The 18,063-nt window shown below is 47.8% G+C and overlaps 1 protein-coding gene across 1 annotated transcript; it reads left to right on the top strand.

Annotated features, from left to right (window-relative positions):
• The first annotated feature begins 1,112 nt into the window (after window positions 1-1,112).
• Window positions 1,113-11,984, top strand: SELENBP1 (selenium binding protein 1). The gene is made up of 12 exons (XM_075194017.1): window positions 1,113-1,181; window positions 7,609-7,665; window positions 8,136-8,248; window positions 8,473-8,658; window positions 8,746-8,866; window positions 8,993-9,175; window positions 9,321-9,502; window positions 9,612-9,690; window positions 10,158-10,279; window positions 10,564-10,656; window positions 11,129-11,247; window positions 11,328-11,984. Exons 1-12 carry the CDS (start codon window positions 1,178-1,180, stop codon window positions 11,488-11,490), a joined length of 1,422 nt encoding a protein of 473 aa, XP_075050118.1. The 5' UTR covers window positions 1,113-1,177; the 3' UTR covers window positions 11,491-11,984.
• Window positions 11,985-18,063: the final 6,079 nt, after the last annotated feature.

Consider the following 18,063-nt stretch of genomic DNA (forward strand, 5'->3'; position numbering starts at 1 on the left):
CACCGGTTGTCCTTCCTTGGACCACTTTAGGTAGGTACTAACCCCTGCATACCGGGAACACCCCACAAGACCGGCCGTCTTGGAGATACTCTGACCCAGCCGTCTAGACGGCACTATTTGCCCCTTGTCACAGTCCCTCAGATCCTCACGTTGCCCATTTTTCCTGCTTCCAACACATCAACTTCAAGAACTGACTGTTCAGTTACTGCCTAATATATCCCACCCCTGACAGGTGCCGGAGTAACCAGATAATCAGTGTTATTCACCTCACTGTCAGTGGGACTGATGTGACTGATCTGTGTCTCCATTAGACAGCACAGGAATGTAGATGGTAGTTCTGCTCTCCTGACAGCAGGGGGCAGTGTTTATTATTGTTCCTGAGAGTGGACACAATGTAACAACACTTTAAGTTGACACATTGTATCTAAGGTTTATTCATTCCACACATATATAGTTATTTTTGTATTATAAGATACAGTGTTCATATTAATGGGTATTTTTCCCATTTAATTATTATACTAAGTGTTACAATTAATTCATTATCAGCTTCCCAGAAGGGTTATTTTAATTGCCTTTCACTTGTTTTTCCATTCTTTATCACTCTTTCTATTTTAATAATTCGCCGACCTTAGTGATACCTGGTAATCTGTTTTTAAGAAAACCTCTAAGAAAATTTTGTTCTTATACTCCTTAATGGACTGGAGTTCCTCATTAATCAACCCCTTTCAGGTGATCTGTTATTTTGAGCAGAGGGCATCATCATCATCATCATGTTATTTATATAGCGCCACTGATTCCGCAGCGCTGTACAGAGAACTCACATCAGTCCCTGCCCCATTGGAGCTTACAGTCTAAGTTCCCTAATATAGCAGTGTGTCAGGTTATACTGCAGAGCGATACGTGATATTGCTCTTCTATGTGTTGTTAGGTGATGTGGGGTCATATCATGTACACATCCTGTGGTTATAACAGCTCCCAGGTGTCCCATGAGCTGTAATACCCTGGAGAACTGTCCTAGGAGTTTTCCCACATGTACTGAGGATATGATGTGTGTCATGTGTGTGTGTGGCCCCACCCACTCTGTGACCCGCCCCCTCGTCCTGCCCACTACTGCATATAAGATCTGCCTGGAAAGTCCATAGTCTCAGCAGAGACTGCACCAAGAGACCTGAGGACCATGGGTGAGACCTCCCTACACTGACACCTGTGCAGCTAAGTGCCAGCTCTTGTGGTCAGATACATTGTAACTACTCACAGTGACTGGTCTGCATAGGAGAATATTCTTCCTCCCTCTCTGTTTATGCTGGTTGTGTGCAGTACTAAGATCCTTATATATATATATATATATATATATATATATATATATATATATATATATAGTATTACACTGTATATGATGTTATATGTGATCACTGACCCTGGTATGTTCTAGCAGCGGGTTTATGTACATTGTGATTATTATTTTGCCATGTTGCTTGTTAAAGCAGCAGACAAGGGCTACTGGGTGCAGGGTGTGAGCTTGTGGGTGCTCTGATCTCAGATATATCTAGTGATAGAGGACATTAGACTGGTTGGAGGGTGAGAACAGAGGGCTCCATCCAGCAGTCCAGGGAACTCTTATGTTTATGGTGTTTTATCTCTTACTGACTGATATGAAGGAAACTTTAAGATTAACAAAGCCTAAAATTTAAGTTGTCTTATGTAAAACTTTTGCGTAAGTTTTCTCCTGGATGGTGTTACAATACAACGGTGCAAATTGGTTTATTTCTTTGCACATAAGATAAATTCTGGCTGTTATTTCATGTAGGACACAAATACCTGATGGCTTTATTTATTTGTACACTGAAATATAAAGTTGGACATGTCCTACCCCAGCTATAAATCTGTCCTCACATTTTACATTTACCTCCCCCTCCAATGTGACATGGTTTTATCAAGTGGTGTGTGTGTGTGTGTGTATATATATATATATATATATATATATATATATATATATATATATATATATATATATATATATATATATATTTCTGTGTTTTTGGGGGCACAGATGAATTAGGGGAATCCAGTAATTACAGGGCCGGGTAGTATAGGAGGGATACAATGTGGTATAATGACTGAATGAAGCACACTTGGTATCTGTACAATAAAGACTATAAACTAAAGTTCTCGCAGTTAACTACATGACGATCAGACCTCTCAGTACCTACCTACATCTAGACTCCCTCTCTCCGCCCCACGGGTCACTCCCAGCTGTGTGTTTCTGGGGTCACCCAGATGCTTCATGTCTGCACGTAGCCTCCACATTCTGCACAATCCACTGCAGTTATGTGCAATAAATATCATTATATGGCCACTAAATCTTACTCCTGCGCTGGTGCGACGTGTAAAACTCAGCATAAAACTAGCTCATGTTTATATAGGTTTCCTCAGCAAGTAGTAAACTCTCAGATAATGGTCAACTGACCCATCCGCCGCCGTCTGCTCCTGTAAGTAGTGATTTACTAACCTCTCAGTCCTATGTGTGAGCTCAGTACAGAGAGTGTTTTACAGACAGTTTAATACGGTGTTTATATTTCATATCTGTGTAACTACATTCCAGCGTTCAGCAGCATGACACCGGTATAACTCCACCAGAGAGACCCCTCCACCCTCACCACAACGCTGATAATATAACTGTTGGGTCATACACCCAGCACATGAACCCAGGCCCAGCGCCAAAACTATTACACAACAATCTGCCAAATCCAAACTGTAAATAGTTATGTGCAACAATAAAGTCACAGGGATATCAGGACTCAGCTTCAGTTGGCCGAGCGGAAACAGTGCTAACAACAAGTCTTAGATTCGGAGACGATAACACTATAAATGGACAATAATTCCTGTCACTAAAGGAAACTGATTATTAGAATCAGATGAGATTGTATTTTATTGTTCAGCTCCTGTGCTTTTATTGTTTATAAAGGCGCCATAAGATGTCTGCAGCGCCGTAGACCTTACAGGGTAAAACAGAACAATAAACGAGTATTACCAAAACTCCCGGAGCTCCAGGCATAGTAATTCTAGTGAGGTTGGAGCAGAAGAATAGGTATAGACAGGAGGGAAGAGGATCCTGCTTATAAGAGCTTACATCCTAAGGGGAGGGCAGACAGACAGGAACAGGAGTCAGAAGAGGGGAACAAGTGCAGGAGGAGCGAGTAGGGACTGAGAAAAGGGAGGTGAAGAGAACCAGTATGGTGAGGGGGTTAGGTGGATGGCTGGTAGGCTTGGAGGAAGAGGTGAGTTTTGAGTGTCCATTTGAAGGAGCACAGATTAGGGGATAGTCGGATGGAATGTGGGACCTCTCTCCCATAGAGGAGGGCAGCACTGGAAAAATCTTGTATTCGGGAATATGAAGAGGTGATCAAGGTAGAGAAGAGGCGACTGTCATTGGCCGAGCGCAGGGAGCGGGAGGGAGTGTGAGTGGAGAGGAGGTTGGAGATATAAGGGGCAGTAGACTGGGACGGGGCCTTGTACATGAGGGTGAGGAGTTTGTAAAGAATTCTGTAGGGGAAGAGGATCCGGTGTACGGCAGAGAGGAGGCAGAAGAAGAGGTGTGAGAGGAAGAGGAGTCTGGCAGCTGCGTTGAGTATAGAATGAAGGGGACGTCGGGGGAGGCTGGTGAGAAGGTTACAGTAACAAAGACGGGAAATGATGAGTGCTTGGATGATGGTTTTTGTGGCATCCTGAGATAGGAAGGGCTGGATGCGGGCGATGTTACGTTGTTGGAAGTGACAGGATTGGGCAAGGGATTGAATATGGGGGGATAAGGAAGGGAGGAGTCAAGGGTGACGCCCAGGCAGCGGAGTTGGGGGACAGAAGAGATGGTGGTGGTAACAGTGATCGAGACCAGGTGGAGGGAAGACCATGAGTTCTGTCTTAGCAATGTTAATTTTGAGAAAGCGTAAGAACACCCAAGAGCAGATGACAGAAAGGGAGTCAGATACATGAGAGAGGAGCAGGGGAAGAGCGGGAGAAGAGATGTAAAGCTGAATGTAGTTGGCGTAGAGGTGATATTGGAGATCAAAGGAAGAGATGAGAGCACCCAAGGAGGTAGTATAGAGCGAGAAGAGTAGAGGTCTGAGTACAGAGCCCTGAGGGACTCCTACAGGGGGGGATGAGACAGAGGAGGAGCGGTTAGCGAGGTAAGAGGTGAACCAAGACAGGACAGAGCCAGAGAGGCCAAGAGAGAAGGGTCTGCACCAGGAGGGGGTGGTCCATGGTGTTATAGGCCGTGGAGAGGTTTAGGAGGATGGTACTTGCACTATGGTCACATTTTCTGCCCCCAGACAAACATGTGCCATTAGGGCATCCACATATTTGATGAAATGATGGATGGGTAGTATGGAAGTCTTACTGAGCGTCTGGCCAATATCGGTGCCTGACTGAGCATAGCTCCTGCTTATAAGGGTCAATTATTTATACCCATAGAATGTGCTTTCATCGTCTTAAGGTGCCCATTGAAGCTGCATTTAGGCCCTCTCAGGAAGCCCGCTAATCCTGATCAATATCTGACATTGATCTTGCTGTACGAGACGTCGGTCGGGGTCTTTCGGCCAGAACACTAGTTGGGAGACGCTCTGGGCAGCCTAACTTGTGGCAGATTGATATACACAGGATGATTCTGGTTTACTGTGATTATAGTGCGGATTAGCACTTGTCTTGTATATGGGTGAGGCCCACGCCCAGAGAACCTGCTCTCATACAAGGCCACAGTCCCTGGCCAGTCTGCAGACTGTGCCTACAGCGAGATCTGATCTGTTAATCATTCACTACAACCTGAATACATAAAGCTGGCACAAGTGCTCGCAGATTGATGGAGATTAATAGCTGTATTCATATGTTCTATTGTGTAGCTGGAGGAAATGTTTTCATCTCAGAGACCAGTAGAGCTTAGAAGTAATGTAAGTGGAGACCAGGAGCTGTAGTTACACACCCACGTGGAAGATAAGCCACCGATCCGTGGTACATATCTGTATGTGGCTGCAATCAGTCCTAACACAGCGGCACCATAGAGGCCAGATAACGAGTAGTGTTGTGTGCACAGTGCTCAGCAATGAGCTCCTGATCTGTGTGTTAACATAATACTATATAGACACTAAATAACTTGTGGTATAATTGCATTTCAGAAGCTGGTCCAGTAACCCACTATAAATAAATATATATATTATGTAACTATATTTCCATGACTGACACTTGTGCATTCAGTTGAACAGAACAAGACGGTAACAACTGGGATTTGGCAAAAGTTGCAAGTTGTGGGTGAGGTAACAAACTGCTCCCGGCTACTACCTGTTCCCTGGCAGAGGTTGGCATGAAAGGGGTGTCTCTGATAAAGAGCCTGGGGCTGTCACTGTGACATGTACATTGTGTTCTCTTACCCCTTGTAGGGTAGCTTGGAGCCTGCAGAACGCTCCTGTTTTACATACGGCTATCATTAAAAAGCGATTTATCTCCTCTGTGCCAACAGATCAGACATTTGTTGATTTACAGAATGCTGTCCTATATATAACTTTTTGTATGTAAGTCATTAATATTAATATGCTCACATTGCACAATGAGATAAAATATAGTGCGGGTTAGTACAGGTTGGTGTAAAGTTGATGGGGGCTGAGATTGGGGGCCGACCACAACTCCTCATTAGTTGCAATGTTTGTCAGTCCAATATGGCTACTTGTGTAGTTTCTAGTAAGCATAGAAAGATGTGAGCAAGATGAGGCTAAGTAATGTGATGTAAGAACTATATCATCACTATTTATATAGCGCCACTAACTCCGCAGCGCTGTACAGAGAACTCGCATCAGTCCCACAGGAGCTTACAGTCTAAATTCCCTAACGCACACCTAGACAGAGAGACTAAGGTCAATTTAATAGCAGCCAATTAACCTACCAGTATGTTTGTGGAGTGTGGGAGGAAACCGGAGCACCCGGAGGAAACCCAGGCAAACACGGGGAGAACATACAAACTCCTCACAGATAAGGCCATGGTCAGGAATCAAACTCATGACCCCAGTGCTGTGAGGCAGAAGTGCTAACCACTGAGCCACCGCGCTGCCCGGGACAGACCTAGAAGCTTTAACTGACTGTATGATGAAATACAACATTATTGGAGAATTATATGGTGGGGTGTTACATACCATTACGGGGATCAACAACTGGAAATAAAGCACATTAACCAGCTAAATACATTTCAACTTTTCTGCACCTATACAAATATATAATATAGATAAGAGTGAGCAACGTAAAGACAGCTCTGGTGCAGTTTACAGATTCATTTGGGTCTGTCATCTATCTTCTTAATCTCCCTCCACCCGTCCATCTCCCACTCTGTACAACAAACCACAGCATTACATGTCCTACAGTAACTCCAGCTATAGGGAGGGTGGAACAGGAAAAAGCAACTTAACATCAACATTGTGTGTGAACTTGTTCCTGCTGGATGCGATCCAATGACGCAGGATAACCCCAGGATAGGAGCCGTAGTCTCTGCAAGTAACAGGGAGCCACAAGTCCTGGGCTATAGTACCAGGTGTCTGCAATACACAGGTAAGCACTAGGGGGTGAGATCTGTGTTGGGTGATGTCTCCCGGAATCCATTTTCTGGTGGCTCACCTGCCTCAGATACTGCAGGGGTCTGGAGATAAGAGCGTTGCCTTCCCTCGTGTCTTTGAGATCATCATTTATAAAGCACCAACATATTCCTTAGCGCTTTATTAGTTTACTGTGTTTGTCCCCAATTATAAACAAACTGGGTAAAACAGACAAAGAGGTGAGAGGACCCTGCTCGCAAGCTTACAATCTATGGGACAATGGGAGTTTGCAAATGTAGACGTAACCTCATGTGTCAGTCAGCCCAGCCAGACTGCAAAGGTAAAAGATGAGTTTGTCCCTGTGATTTATGTTTGAATGTGAAGCCCCAGCTGTATGTTATACATGTCGCTGAGCAGCTGTGTGATACTGTCTGAGCTGGTAGCAGTGGCTTTGGTGCTATATCTTGGTATAGCTGAATACACTTCAGGCATCATAGGGCCTGCAGAGCTGGTGAACTGATTATAGTAAGTTGTAAATCTGAGAGTGATGGAACTGAATGAATCAAGCGTATCGGGTCTTTCTGTTTGTGGAGCATTGTGCAGTCAGTCTGTGTGCTCTGTTCTTCCAGATCCATCTCTTTGTGTAGTAGATTCATATCTGTCATCAGTTTGTTTCTCACACTATACTGTATCCCTACAACTTGCACAATGCACACTTCACAAAGTGGTTTTATAGGAAGACCAGACTGAGTGACAATGAAACGCTGCACGATAGTCCTACCAGACATCTGACAGATGCTAAACACACATCCTCATCCTGCTAAGAAACAAATGACCTGGGGTCTTGTTTTTTTTCCCATCAAACACTAATCCTTGTGGCCTGGAGATGATGCCCTCTGGCCTTCCCCGTGTGTGTGTGCGTGTGTGTGTGTCACTACTAGAACACCTACCAGGCATCTTACACCAGGAATAACATTATCAGGACACGCTGCTGCCTCAGTCCTGGGGCTGTTTCTCATCTCTGTCTTATTCCTCATAGCTAAGTGTGGAAAATCCTGCGGTCCTGGATACAAGACCCCTCTGGACGCCATGAAAGGTAACTTGCATGCTGTCATTTTAGGGTGACTATTTATTTTGGAAGGGGCTCATTTGCAGTGGTAGAGGGCAGACGGTATTGTACCTAAGATTATACTATCATGTGATTGCTTTGACGTGTTCTTCTCAAGCTTTGGCGCCTCCGTATTCACGCCTGCAACTCTTAAACAAGCTTTCGTTACGTAGGCAAGAAATTTAAATGAGCCTCAAGGAGCGGAGATAGGGGGGTAAAACGTTCCCTGATTTGCAGAGGTTCAGATATTCCTGTTTCTTTGAATATAGAAGGAGCACTTAATGTGCATTCTAACTATAGTAATCACAATCAGTCAATTAAGTGATCCACATTGTCTCCTGTAATCCGTCTATTGTCTGACCAAGGGGGCTCCTGTGACCACTACGGTTTGTGGTTCTGTAAGTTCTAGTGTTGTGTGAATTTGATGTTTCCTTATGGGGTCTCTCTCTCCCGCACAGGCCCCCGTGAGAAAATCATTTACGTGCCTTGTATCTATCGCAACAGCGGTAATAATAAGCCCGACTACTTGTCCACTGTGGACGTGGACCCCAAATCTCCGCAATACTCAAAGGTAAACGCCTAGTGGACGGCGTAGTACGTACACTGGACTCTGAGAGATTCTATGTAACGCTACGTTTACAACTTACAGAAAGCGGTTGTGTTGATAGTTCTAGATGCCGATCGTTGGATCTAGAACGTGAGCCTGTACTCTGTGGGTGACGGTGGGTAGAGCATCCCAGGTACAGCATATGCCAGCTCAGATGTTGACATTTCACCAAATACACCATGTTCCAGGTCATACACCGATTGCCGATGCCCAACGCGAACGATGAGCTCCACCACTCGGGCTGGAACACCTGCAGCAGCTGCTTCGGGGACGGCACCAAGGTTAGGAACCGGCTGATCCTACCCTGTCTCATTTCTTCTCGGGTCTACGTGGTGGACGTGGGCACCGACCCGCTGGCCCCTCGCATCCACAAGGTGGGTGTTATTTTTATAGATTGAGTCTTGATGGCTACATTTTCCCTTAAGTAGTGATATCTGACACTATGGTCATCCATTCTCCAGGTGGTGGAAGCCAAAGATGTCCACGAGAAGTGCGATCTGGGAAACCTACACACCTCTCACTGCTTGGGCTGTGGTGAAATTATGATCAGCACCTTGGGAGACCCTGCTGGAAACGGCAAAGGTGATGGTGCCCCTTGTATAAATCACATAATTACCATTCCCTAGAGCCACCCCAGTAGGTTATGTATCGTGTAGATGACATTAACGTGCTGTCTCAGTGACCCGTTCTTTCTGCTCTTCCCTTCAGGGGGTTTTGTCTTGCTGGATGGAGAGACGTTTGAGGTGAAAGGCAACTGGGAGGTAAAGGGACAGGCTGCAAAGTACGGCTACGACTTCTGGTACCAACCGCGTCACAATGTCATGATTAGCACAGAATGGGGGACACCCAATAAGCTTACTCAAGGCTTCAAGATGGAGGACGTAGTGGCTGGTAAGATAACTGCTCCCCGACTCTTGGGGTTCTTGTAAAGAAGCATAGACGTGATCTCAATGTGTGGGACTCAAAAGACTCCGGTAGGACCTCTCCGGCCTCCTGGGGGAGGCAGGAGAGGTCTAACTTATTTTCTGTACTGTAGGGCACTATGGCCGCCATATCCATGTGTGGGACTGGACCAAACGCACCCGCATACAGAGTCTGGACCTGGGGGAGGACGGTCTGATCCCCCTGGAAGTACGTTTCCTGCACAATCCTGACGCTGACCAGGGTTTCGTCGGCTGCGCGCTCGGCAGCTGCGTGTTCCGCTTCTTCAAGGCCCAGGTGAGGATCAATACCCAGAAGACAGTCTACTTGGTGAGCTACAGGAACGTGGCCTTTGAAGGGACAGTCTGACTTTTCTCCACCCTTTTACTCTCACACTTATACACAGGACGGGAAGTGGGCAACAGAGAAGGTCATCCAGGTGCCATCCAAGAAGGTGGCAGGCTGGGCATTGCCAGAGATGCCAGGTGAGTGTTATTCTGCGGAGTCTCTGGCCAATCACATCCAAGTATCTCCATAAGTACAGAGTCTAGTTGTGGAGATACTTGGATGTGATTGGCCAGAGTCTAGTTGTGGAGATACTTGGATGTGATTGGCCAGAGTCTAGTTGTGGAGATACTTGGATGTGATTGGCCAGAGTCTAGTTGTGGAGATACTTGAATGTGATTGGCCAGAGTCTAGTTGTGGAGATACTTGGATGTGAAAGACATTAGTTTGATCCTCTGAAGCTACAATCTGCTCAGTGACCATGAGAATGGGGCATATATGATGGGCAGGGACGTCACAGTAAAGAGAGACAGGCATAACAAATTGGCTGCACGTACCAGGATATACATTTGTCAGCGGTAGGTGAGCCCAGTAGGACAGTATGGACACATATATACATACATCGCATGTCATGTACACTGTGCTCATGTCTGTCCCTCCTGTTCAGGTCTCATCACGGACATCCTACTTTCATTGGATGACCGGTTTCTGTACTTCAGTAACTGGCTGCACGGTGACATCAGGCAGTATGACATCACTGACACCCGGCACCCCAAAATGGTGGGACAGGTGAGTGAGGTCCAAGTCTATGGTGGTCCCAAAGCATCATGTCCACCAGCATAAGAGCTTACAATCTAATAGGTGTGGGGAGCACATGATACATCAGGTGGTAGAATGACAACCACAGATGCTGATGGAGAAAGTGTCTCTGTTTATAGCACCTGATAATACTGTATATATCTGTGTGATACTGCAGGAATAGGTCCCTGAGCCGCTGATTTCATGTGCCTCTCGCCCTGTGCCTGCCCCGCTCTCGCCCTGTGCATGTTATCACACTTGCTCCTGTGTTGCAGGTGTTTCTTGGGGGCAGCATTTTGAAAGGGGGTCCGGTTACGGTGCTGGAAGACAGTGAGCTGAAATGTCCTCCAGACCCAGTGGTTATAAAGGTGAGTAGTACATAACAAGTGCGTCATTAATGTAACCTGTGTCTCTCCAATGACCTCTTACCCGCAGCCCAATGCAGTAACCCTCCTCCACCCTCCCCAGCCATAACTGGTATCTACAGTGCTGTATGACTCTATAACTGAGATGTACAAAAACAGGGACATGGCTGCTTATCTTACATTGGGGAGAGAGAGGTTCAACCCTAGGAACTATCCAGGTCGGGTATCGACCATCGCTGTCCTCATCTGTATCATGCCTGCACCACGACAATGAGCCACGACTGCCAGCATCCATAGCGGTAGTACAGCCTGTGCTCTGTGGGCATCGGAGCCTGGTCACTGGGTGGGTGGGATCCTGATAAACTCATTACCCCAGAGATTGTCCTCCGTTCCCACCATTGATTACACGTCATCACGTGTCACTAAGCGCCGTTGAAGTCCACGTTCATATAACTGTGTGTTTGGATGGTTCTAGGGGAAGAAGATTCCCGGCAGCCCTCAGATGATTCAGCTCAGCCTGGACGGAAAGAGAATCTACGTGACCACGTCTCTGTTCAGCGCGTGGGACAAGCAGTTCTACCCGGACATGATCAAGTAAGACTGATGTGTGACGAGCTTCTGGCACAAGTGACGCCATCTTTCCCTCTCTCTAATCTCTCGTGTCTCCCTCACAGGGAAGGTTCGGTCATGATGCAGATCAATGTGGACACAGACAAGGGAGGTCTCAAGTTGAATACGGACTTCCTGGTGGATTTCGGGAAGGAGCCTGATGGTCCGGCCTTGGCTCACGAGTGTCGGTACCCAGGGGGGGACTGCACCTCTGACATCTGGATCTAGACGCTACAGAAATCGCCGTGTGCCAGGAAGATAAAGCACCGGTATCCCCCAATCATGTTTCCCTGTACAGCTTGATTACACCCCTGCTAGTCTGGCATCTGCACTAATGTACTGTACTGTACACACTGTCACCTCTCTGCCACCTGCACACTAACGGTAACACCGGTGTTACATCACAGGGAGCTTCCCACACCCAGACCACCGGATAGATTACATTACACAAGACCAGGGCAGGTCTGAGGATATTACTAAATGTGTTGTCACCAGAAGACAGATTGCTTCAGAATAGGGCGAGAGATGTCTTGCACTAATTAACCCTCTGTAATACCTGGGCTCACGCTGTAGACACACGGCTTCCCACCCCACCCCACGCTGCAGGCACACGGACCCCTGGCCTTAATCATAAGAAAATATCTGTTTATATAGAGGTGAGGACAGGCCCCATTGTGTGACTTCTACCTGTCTTTATATCTCTATTAAATGTTTGATTCGCACTGATGTGTACGTCATTATTCACCGCTCTGATCTATAGAGATTGGATTACGATGTCCGGCTGTTATCTATGCCAGTAACTGTGATAAGAGACTTTACAGGACAGGATTTTATATGGGGACATAAAACTGTATTGTGTGGTTACAGCTACTGTGTGACAGGTGAACAGTCATAAAACACTGGGTGAGAGGGGACTCGTCACAGCCTGTGTCTTCATAGCCTCAGCTACAGCCATGTTATACATTCTGTCATCCATGTACGGTGTGGTGACCCTTCTAATCGCCCTTTACATTCATACAGGCAGGGCGATGGCGCCCGTGCCGTTCCCTAAAGAGAGGCTTATAGGGTACGTGGATACATTGTATAACGTGTACCATCGCCCCAATCCACGTCCTGTCCATTAGGACCACCCCCTACATTAAATCCGTTTGAGCTGGATCCAGCCACATATGTACATGTATAATACGGGGTAGAGCGCTGCGTCCCGCTAACGGGAGGTGCTGAGCAGATCGGGGCACTGAATACAACACCCTCAGATTTGCTGGTCTTCCCAATGGGGATTTTGACAATTACATCCAGACAGTTGTTAATTCTCCATGTTTAGGAGGGCGGAGGGTCGGGCACGCTGCTAACGTGTAATTCTCCACCCTCCACTACCCTCGTTCACTAAATGTTCTGGTTTTCCTGTTATAACCCAGCGCAGTGTATCCTGGTTGGTTGGATGATCGTGCTGATCTGTGCCACTGTAAGAACTGGTCTTACAGGAAGTGGCCTCAGCACATCGCTATAATGACAATTCTTTCTGCTGAAGCCAGAGGTGCCGTGACTGTGCTGGAGCCCTTAGGAGGATCAGGGGGTACATGCTTCCCTTTCCACAAAGCTAGGGGGGCCTCTTGACATCACTAACACCCCCCCCCCCTAGAGCCTTATGGGGCCAGGGTCTTCAGCCCCACCTCCACTGCAAGGCCAGGTGAGCCCCATTCTCCTCAAGTTTGGCTGAAGCTTTCCTGAGGGACCTGCATTTCAGCTCGCAGCCCCCCCAGGATGGAGCCTCTGCTGGCTAGAGGAGAGGGCTACACACAAGGGTCTTCAGACCCACCCCCACGAAAACGTGACGCAACAACTGTTACAAAGGAAAGTGTAGGTGCCATAGTAAATGAAACGACTAGTATAGACCCCCAGCCCCCTATCTTAGCCAAAAGGCCGAGGGCTATAATGCAGGAGTGACTACAAACATTGCTCCAGCGTCTCATAGGAGCGATGGTGGTCTTGGATGGGGTCAGGTCACCTGGAGAGGGGTCTATACCCCAATAGGTCTGACGCATTGAAGGAGTGTGCTGCACACATAAACCGCCACTAGGTGGCAGCGTGTCCCCAGACATTTATGTAGTGGGAAGAATAGGAAGCAATGACCTGAGTGGACATTGGCCATGTCTTATGTGTTACTAACGTACATTTTATATTTACATTTCATTGGTTTACAGACAGATAAAATGCTCCTTACTGTATAACCTGCCCCTAGATCGTACCGTTGTCACCAGGATATTGCTACATGCAGACCCAGATAGTAGCGCAGTACATATGTCTACTGCGGTTACACCACATGCCATAGCTACAACATTCACCTCCTCCGTGTTGGGGGTGTTCATGCTTTACCCCTGGAGCCTACGTGTTGGGGGTAGATGTTAACACACAAGGAAAGAAGAGATGTGTATTTAATTAAAATCTAATCAAAACTTTAGAGGTGGTCTAGCACATAAATGAGTGCAAAGTTATTATACTGCTGCGCCCTATCAATTATATTTATATTTTTCTGGCGTCCATAATCAATAATATAAGGATTTTGGCCAACATATCTTGCCTATAAGCTTTATTTTAATAATAAATACCTTTAGGAATTCATCTCTATGGTACGTGTACCTTCTCTGAACAGGGATCACAAGTTCTGCTTATCAATTACACATGTACATGTTTACAATGGATATAATGCCAGACACGAATGGACCAATCGGTGGTCAGAAGCCGTGTCCGACTGGCAGATAGACATGCCAAACTAGAATGTCAATGGAGCATTGCGATTGGTCTCTATGTGGTGACATCATCAAGGGCATCATATATATATATATATATATATATATATATATATATATATTCATATTCTGGGTGGATATAGATACATAAGTATTTCAGTGGGACATAGAATACCTGTTGTATTTAGCGATCTCTTTCTTTGGTCACTGGTAGATGTCTTTAGGTGTGGCCCTAGATAAGGTCTCGCCTCAGTCTCTTGGCTCCGTGCCTTCACCCTTATCCTGACTCTTCCATGTAGTCTCTTGGTTTTCTGCCAGGGGTTGGGAAACCCTCATACATTTATGTCATAACAAAAACCTCACCTAGTCTGTGGGAAAAACGTCCGTCACGTTTATTAACATGACTTGTGTAAGAATAGATCATTGGCTGGTTAGTGGGTCTGGGTTGGTACAGCCATCGCACAGTAGGATCTCTAAGCCAACACTAATCCATAACTAAATACATTTCACAAGTACTTAGAGTCTAGCTTTGACCTGCATATACAACAGGTATATACATTCCTATTACTGGTGCGAGGACAGGCTCCGCTGGTAGGCCAATCATATACACCTACAACAAGGTGGTCACGGACCCCAATGGCACATCTGCCAACTGTTGGCCTTGCACCGTAGCTCCGCAGTCCAGGTATGTGCTGGTGCCAACTCTCTTCTCCTGCTGAACGGTTTCCTCCAGTAAGCTGGAACTCTCGGCAACTTCTCCAAAACCACCTATGGGTCTGCTCTCCACAGATCCAGCAGGGCCCTCAGCCACTGTTCACCAGACCTGAGTTCATGTTCTCTCAGACCTCCACGAAGCAGCCTTAACCAGCCCGTACACTTCTTACAGCTCTTCCTTCAACTGTTGTCCATGGTTCAGGTAATGGTCTAACCCTTGGATTCCCCAAAGAGATATTGGAAGAAAAGGACTACTAGGAGCTGGACCTCTCGTCCATCAACCAAAATGGTGCATAGCCAGTTGTCTCCTCCTTAGTAGAGTTATACGCATGATTTGTCTGATTGAAGTTCCATCGAACTCTCTGCCCTGATCCCAGCTGATGCCTGCTGGCCAATAGTGCACAAGGATCTTCTATTTGGCTATGGTAGAAGCCCATGGTCCTCCAGTGTGGTATGCCTGGGCCTATTGGATATAATGATCAGATGCTCCTAACATTCTCTATGCCCGGTACAATCCTTAGAAAGTCTACGCACATGCGCTCAAGGGAGCCGCTAACTAGGGGTGCTGGTTTGGATGAAAGGGTGTCTTTTTTGTTAATACACATCAGCCACAAGATTTACAGTACCCCACGATCTCAGCTTCCATGCATGACCATTAGAATCTGTCTATGCCCAGATGTCCATGTTTGTCTTGTAGAAGAGGCAGCATACTTGGCCATTACGAGCCGCTGCCCACGGATCTCACCACCCTTCCATGTGGTCTTTCAGTAAAGACACCCTCACCACTAAAGACCCTTTGTGGTGTGATCGTAGTATCGTCTCCTCCGTCGTCTGCACTTCTTCCAGGCTGTAAGTCCTCCAATAGAGGGGTCCCCCTGAGCCTTGACTTGGGTGTAAGACCACCTCACTCATCTGGAGCTCCCACCCATTCCTCTTCTCCGTTTTGGTAGGAGGTGGGGACCCTGGGATCAGGTCAGTCAGGGGTTTGGTTATCTTGGAATACTGGGGTCCAAATATCTGCACAGAGTATCCCCCTCATTGGTGGGCCGGGGGCCCATTGACATCTTCCACCATGACTGGGTCTACGGCCCCCTCGTGGCTGACCTGACCGTACGCCATTGTCCAAGGACAACAGGAGCCTGCGCTCTACTAAACGGGGCAACACTTACAGCCACGCCCGGCCAACCTGCGGCCATCCAGGTCTTGTGATACTACAAGCCCCAGCATGCTTTGCCAGTAAGGTATGCTGGGACTTGTAGTTCCACAACACCTGGATGGCCAAGTCCGCCTCAGTTTCTCATCGTGCTCCTGCAGCCATCTAGGCCGTATATTACTCTGCACTTGTGATAGACATTGAGCAGCGTGCACCAGGCAACCTCTGGCTCCATCCCCCACAATGCCTTGCGCCACAGTCCTCTATACCGCCCAGGCTGCAGTAACACAGAGCAGCAGCGCCACCTGCTGGCCGCTCGTGTGCCTGGCTCTGTGCCGTTAGGAAAGGGGCGTGGCCTATCTACTCCACCGCTGCTCAACCAGCCTTGAATGTTGTTACACGGGACACACACCCTTTTATTTGAGCGCCCTTTGAGCGCCGACCAATCAGGGCGCTGTTACTAGGCGGAATACGGAGCGGCGGCCAATCAGGAGCCCGTATTATTCCGTTTCCGGGCAAGTTTTGCCGCTGCAGCCAATAGAATTTCGAGTTGGGGTGAAGGGACGCGGCTCTCTCGGCCAATCAGAAAAAAGGAATCGGCGGAGGCTCCCGTGGCGGCGGTAGGTGGATTCCGGGGTATTTCCACCCGTGTCCGTGGGGTGACAGGTCCCGCGCTCCAGTGACGGGTCACACGGGCGGTCTCTGCCCTCCTGTTCTCACCCGCTGCGGGTCACCCGCTCGGGCCCTGATATCGCGACATGCGGGTGTCACTGGTGGGCGGGAACACGTGAGGGGGATAGTGCCCCGCCCGGGGGTAATAATACCCTGTCTGGGGGTAATAATACCCTGTCTGGGGGTAATAATACCCTGCCCGGGGGTAATAATGTTCCCTGCCCAGGTGTCTGGGGGTAATAATGTTCCCTGTCCAGGTGTCTGAGGGTAATAATACCCTGTCTGGGGGTAATAATGTCCCTGTCTGGGGGTAATAATGTTCCCTGCCCAGGTGTCTGGGGGTAATAATGTTCCCTGTCTGGGGGTAATAATGTTCCCTGCCCAGGTATCTGGGGGTAATAATGTTCCCTGTCTGGGGGTAATAATGTTCCCTGCCCAGGTGTCTGGGGGTAATAATGTTCCCTGCCCAGGTATCTGGGGGTAATAATGTTCCCTGCCCCGGTGTCTGGGGGTAATAATGTTCCCTGCCCCGGTGTCTGGGGGTAATAATGTTCCCTGCCCAGGTGTCTGGGGGTAATAATGTTCCCTGCCCCGGTGTCCGGGGGTAATAATGTTCCCTGTCTGGGGGTAATAATGTTCCCTGCCCAGGTATCTGGGGGTAATAATGTTCCCTGTCTGGGGGTAATAATGTTCCCTGCCCAGGTGTCTGGGGGTAATAATGTTCCCTGCCCAGGTGTCTGGGGGTAATAATGTTCCCTGCCCAGGTGTCTGGGGGTAATAATGTTCCCTGCCCCGGTGTCCGGGGGTAATAATGTTCCCTGTCTGGGGGTAATAATGTTCCCTGTCTGGGGGTAATAATGTTCCCTGTCTGGGGGTAATAATGTTCCCTGCCCAGGTATCTGGGGGTAATAATGTTCCCTGTCTGGGGGTAATAATGTTCCCTGCCCAGGTATCTGGGGGTAATAATGTTCCCTGTCTGGGGGTAATAATGTTCCCTGCCCAGGTGTCTGGGGGTAATAATGTTCCCTGCCCAGGTGTCTGGGGGTAATAATGTTCCCTGCCCAGGTGTCTGGGGGTAATAATGTTCCCTGCCCCGGTGTCCGGGGGTAATAATGTTCCCTGTCTGGGGGTAATAATGTTCCCTGTCTGGGGGTAATAATGTTCCCTGTCTGGGGGTAATAATGTTCCCTGCCCAGGTGTCTGGGGGTAATAATGTTCCCTGTCTGGGGGTAATAATGTTCCCTGTCTGGGGGTAATAATGTTCCCTGCCCAGGTGTCTGGGGGTAATAATGTTCCCTGCCCAGGTGTCTGGGGGTAATAATGTTCCCTGCCCTGGTGTCTGGGGGTAATAATGTTCCCTGTCTGGGGGTAATAATGTTCCCTGCCCAGGTGTCTGGGGGTAATAATGTTCCCTGCCCAGGTGTCTGGGGGTAATAATGTTCCCTGCCCAGGTGTCTGGGGGTAATAATGTTCCCTGCCCCGGTGTCCGGGGGTAATAATGTTCCCTGTCTG

This window comes from Mixophyes fleayi, unplaced genomic scaffold, assembly GCF_038048845.1.
Source record: "Mixophyes fleayi isolate aMixFle1 unplaced genomic scaffold, aMixFle1.hap1 Scaffold_147, whole genome shotgun sequence".
NCBI classification, from domain to species: domain Eukaryota; kingdom Metazoa; phylum Chordata; class Amphibia; order Anura; family Limnodynastidae; genus Mixophyes; species Mixophyes fleayi.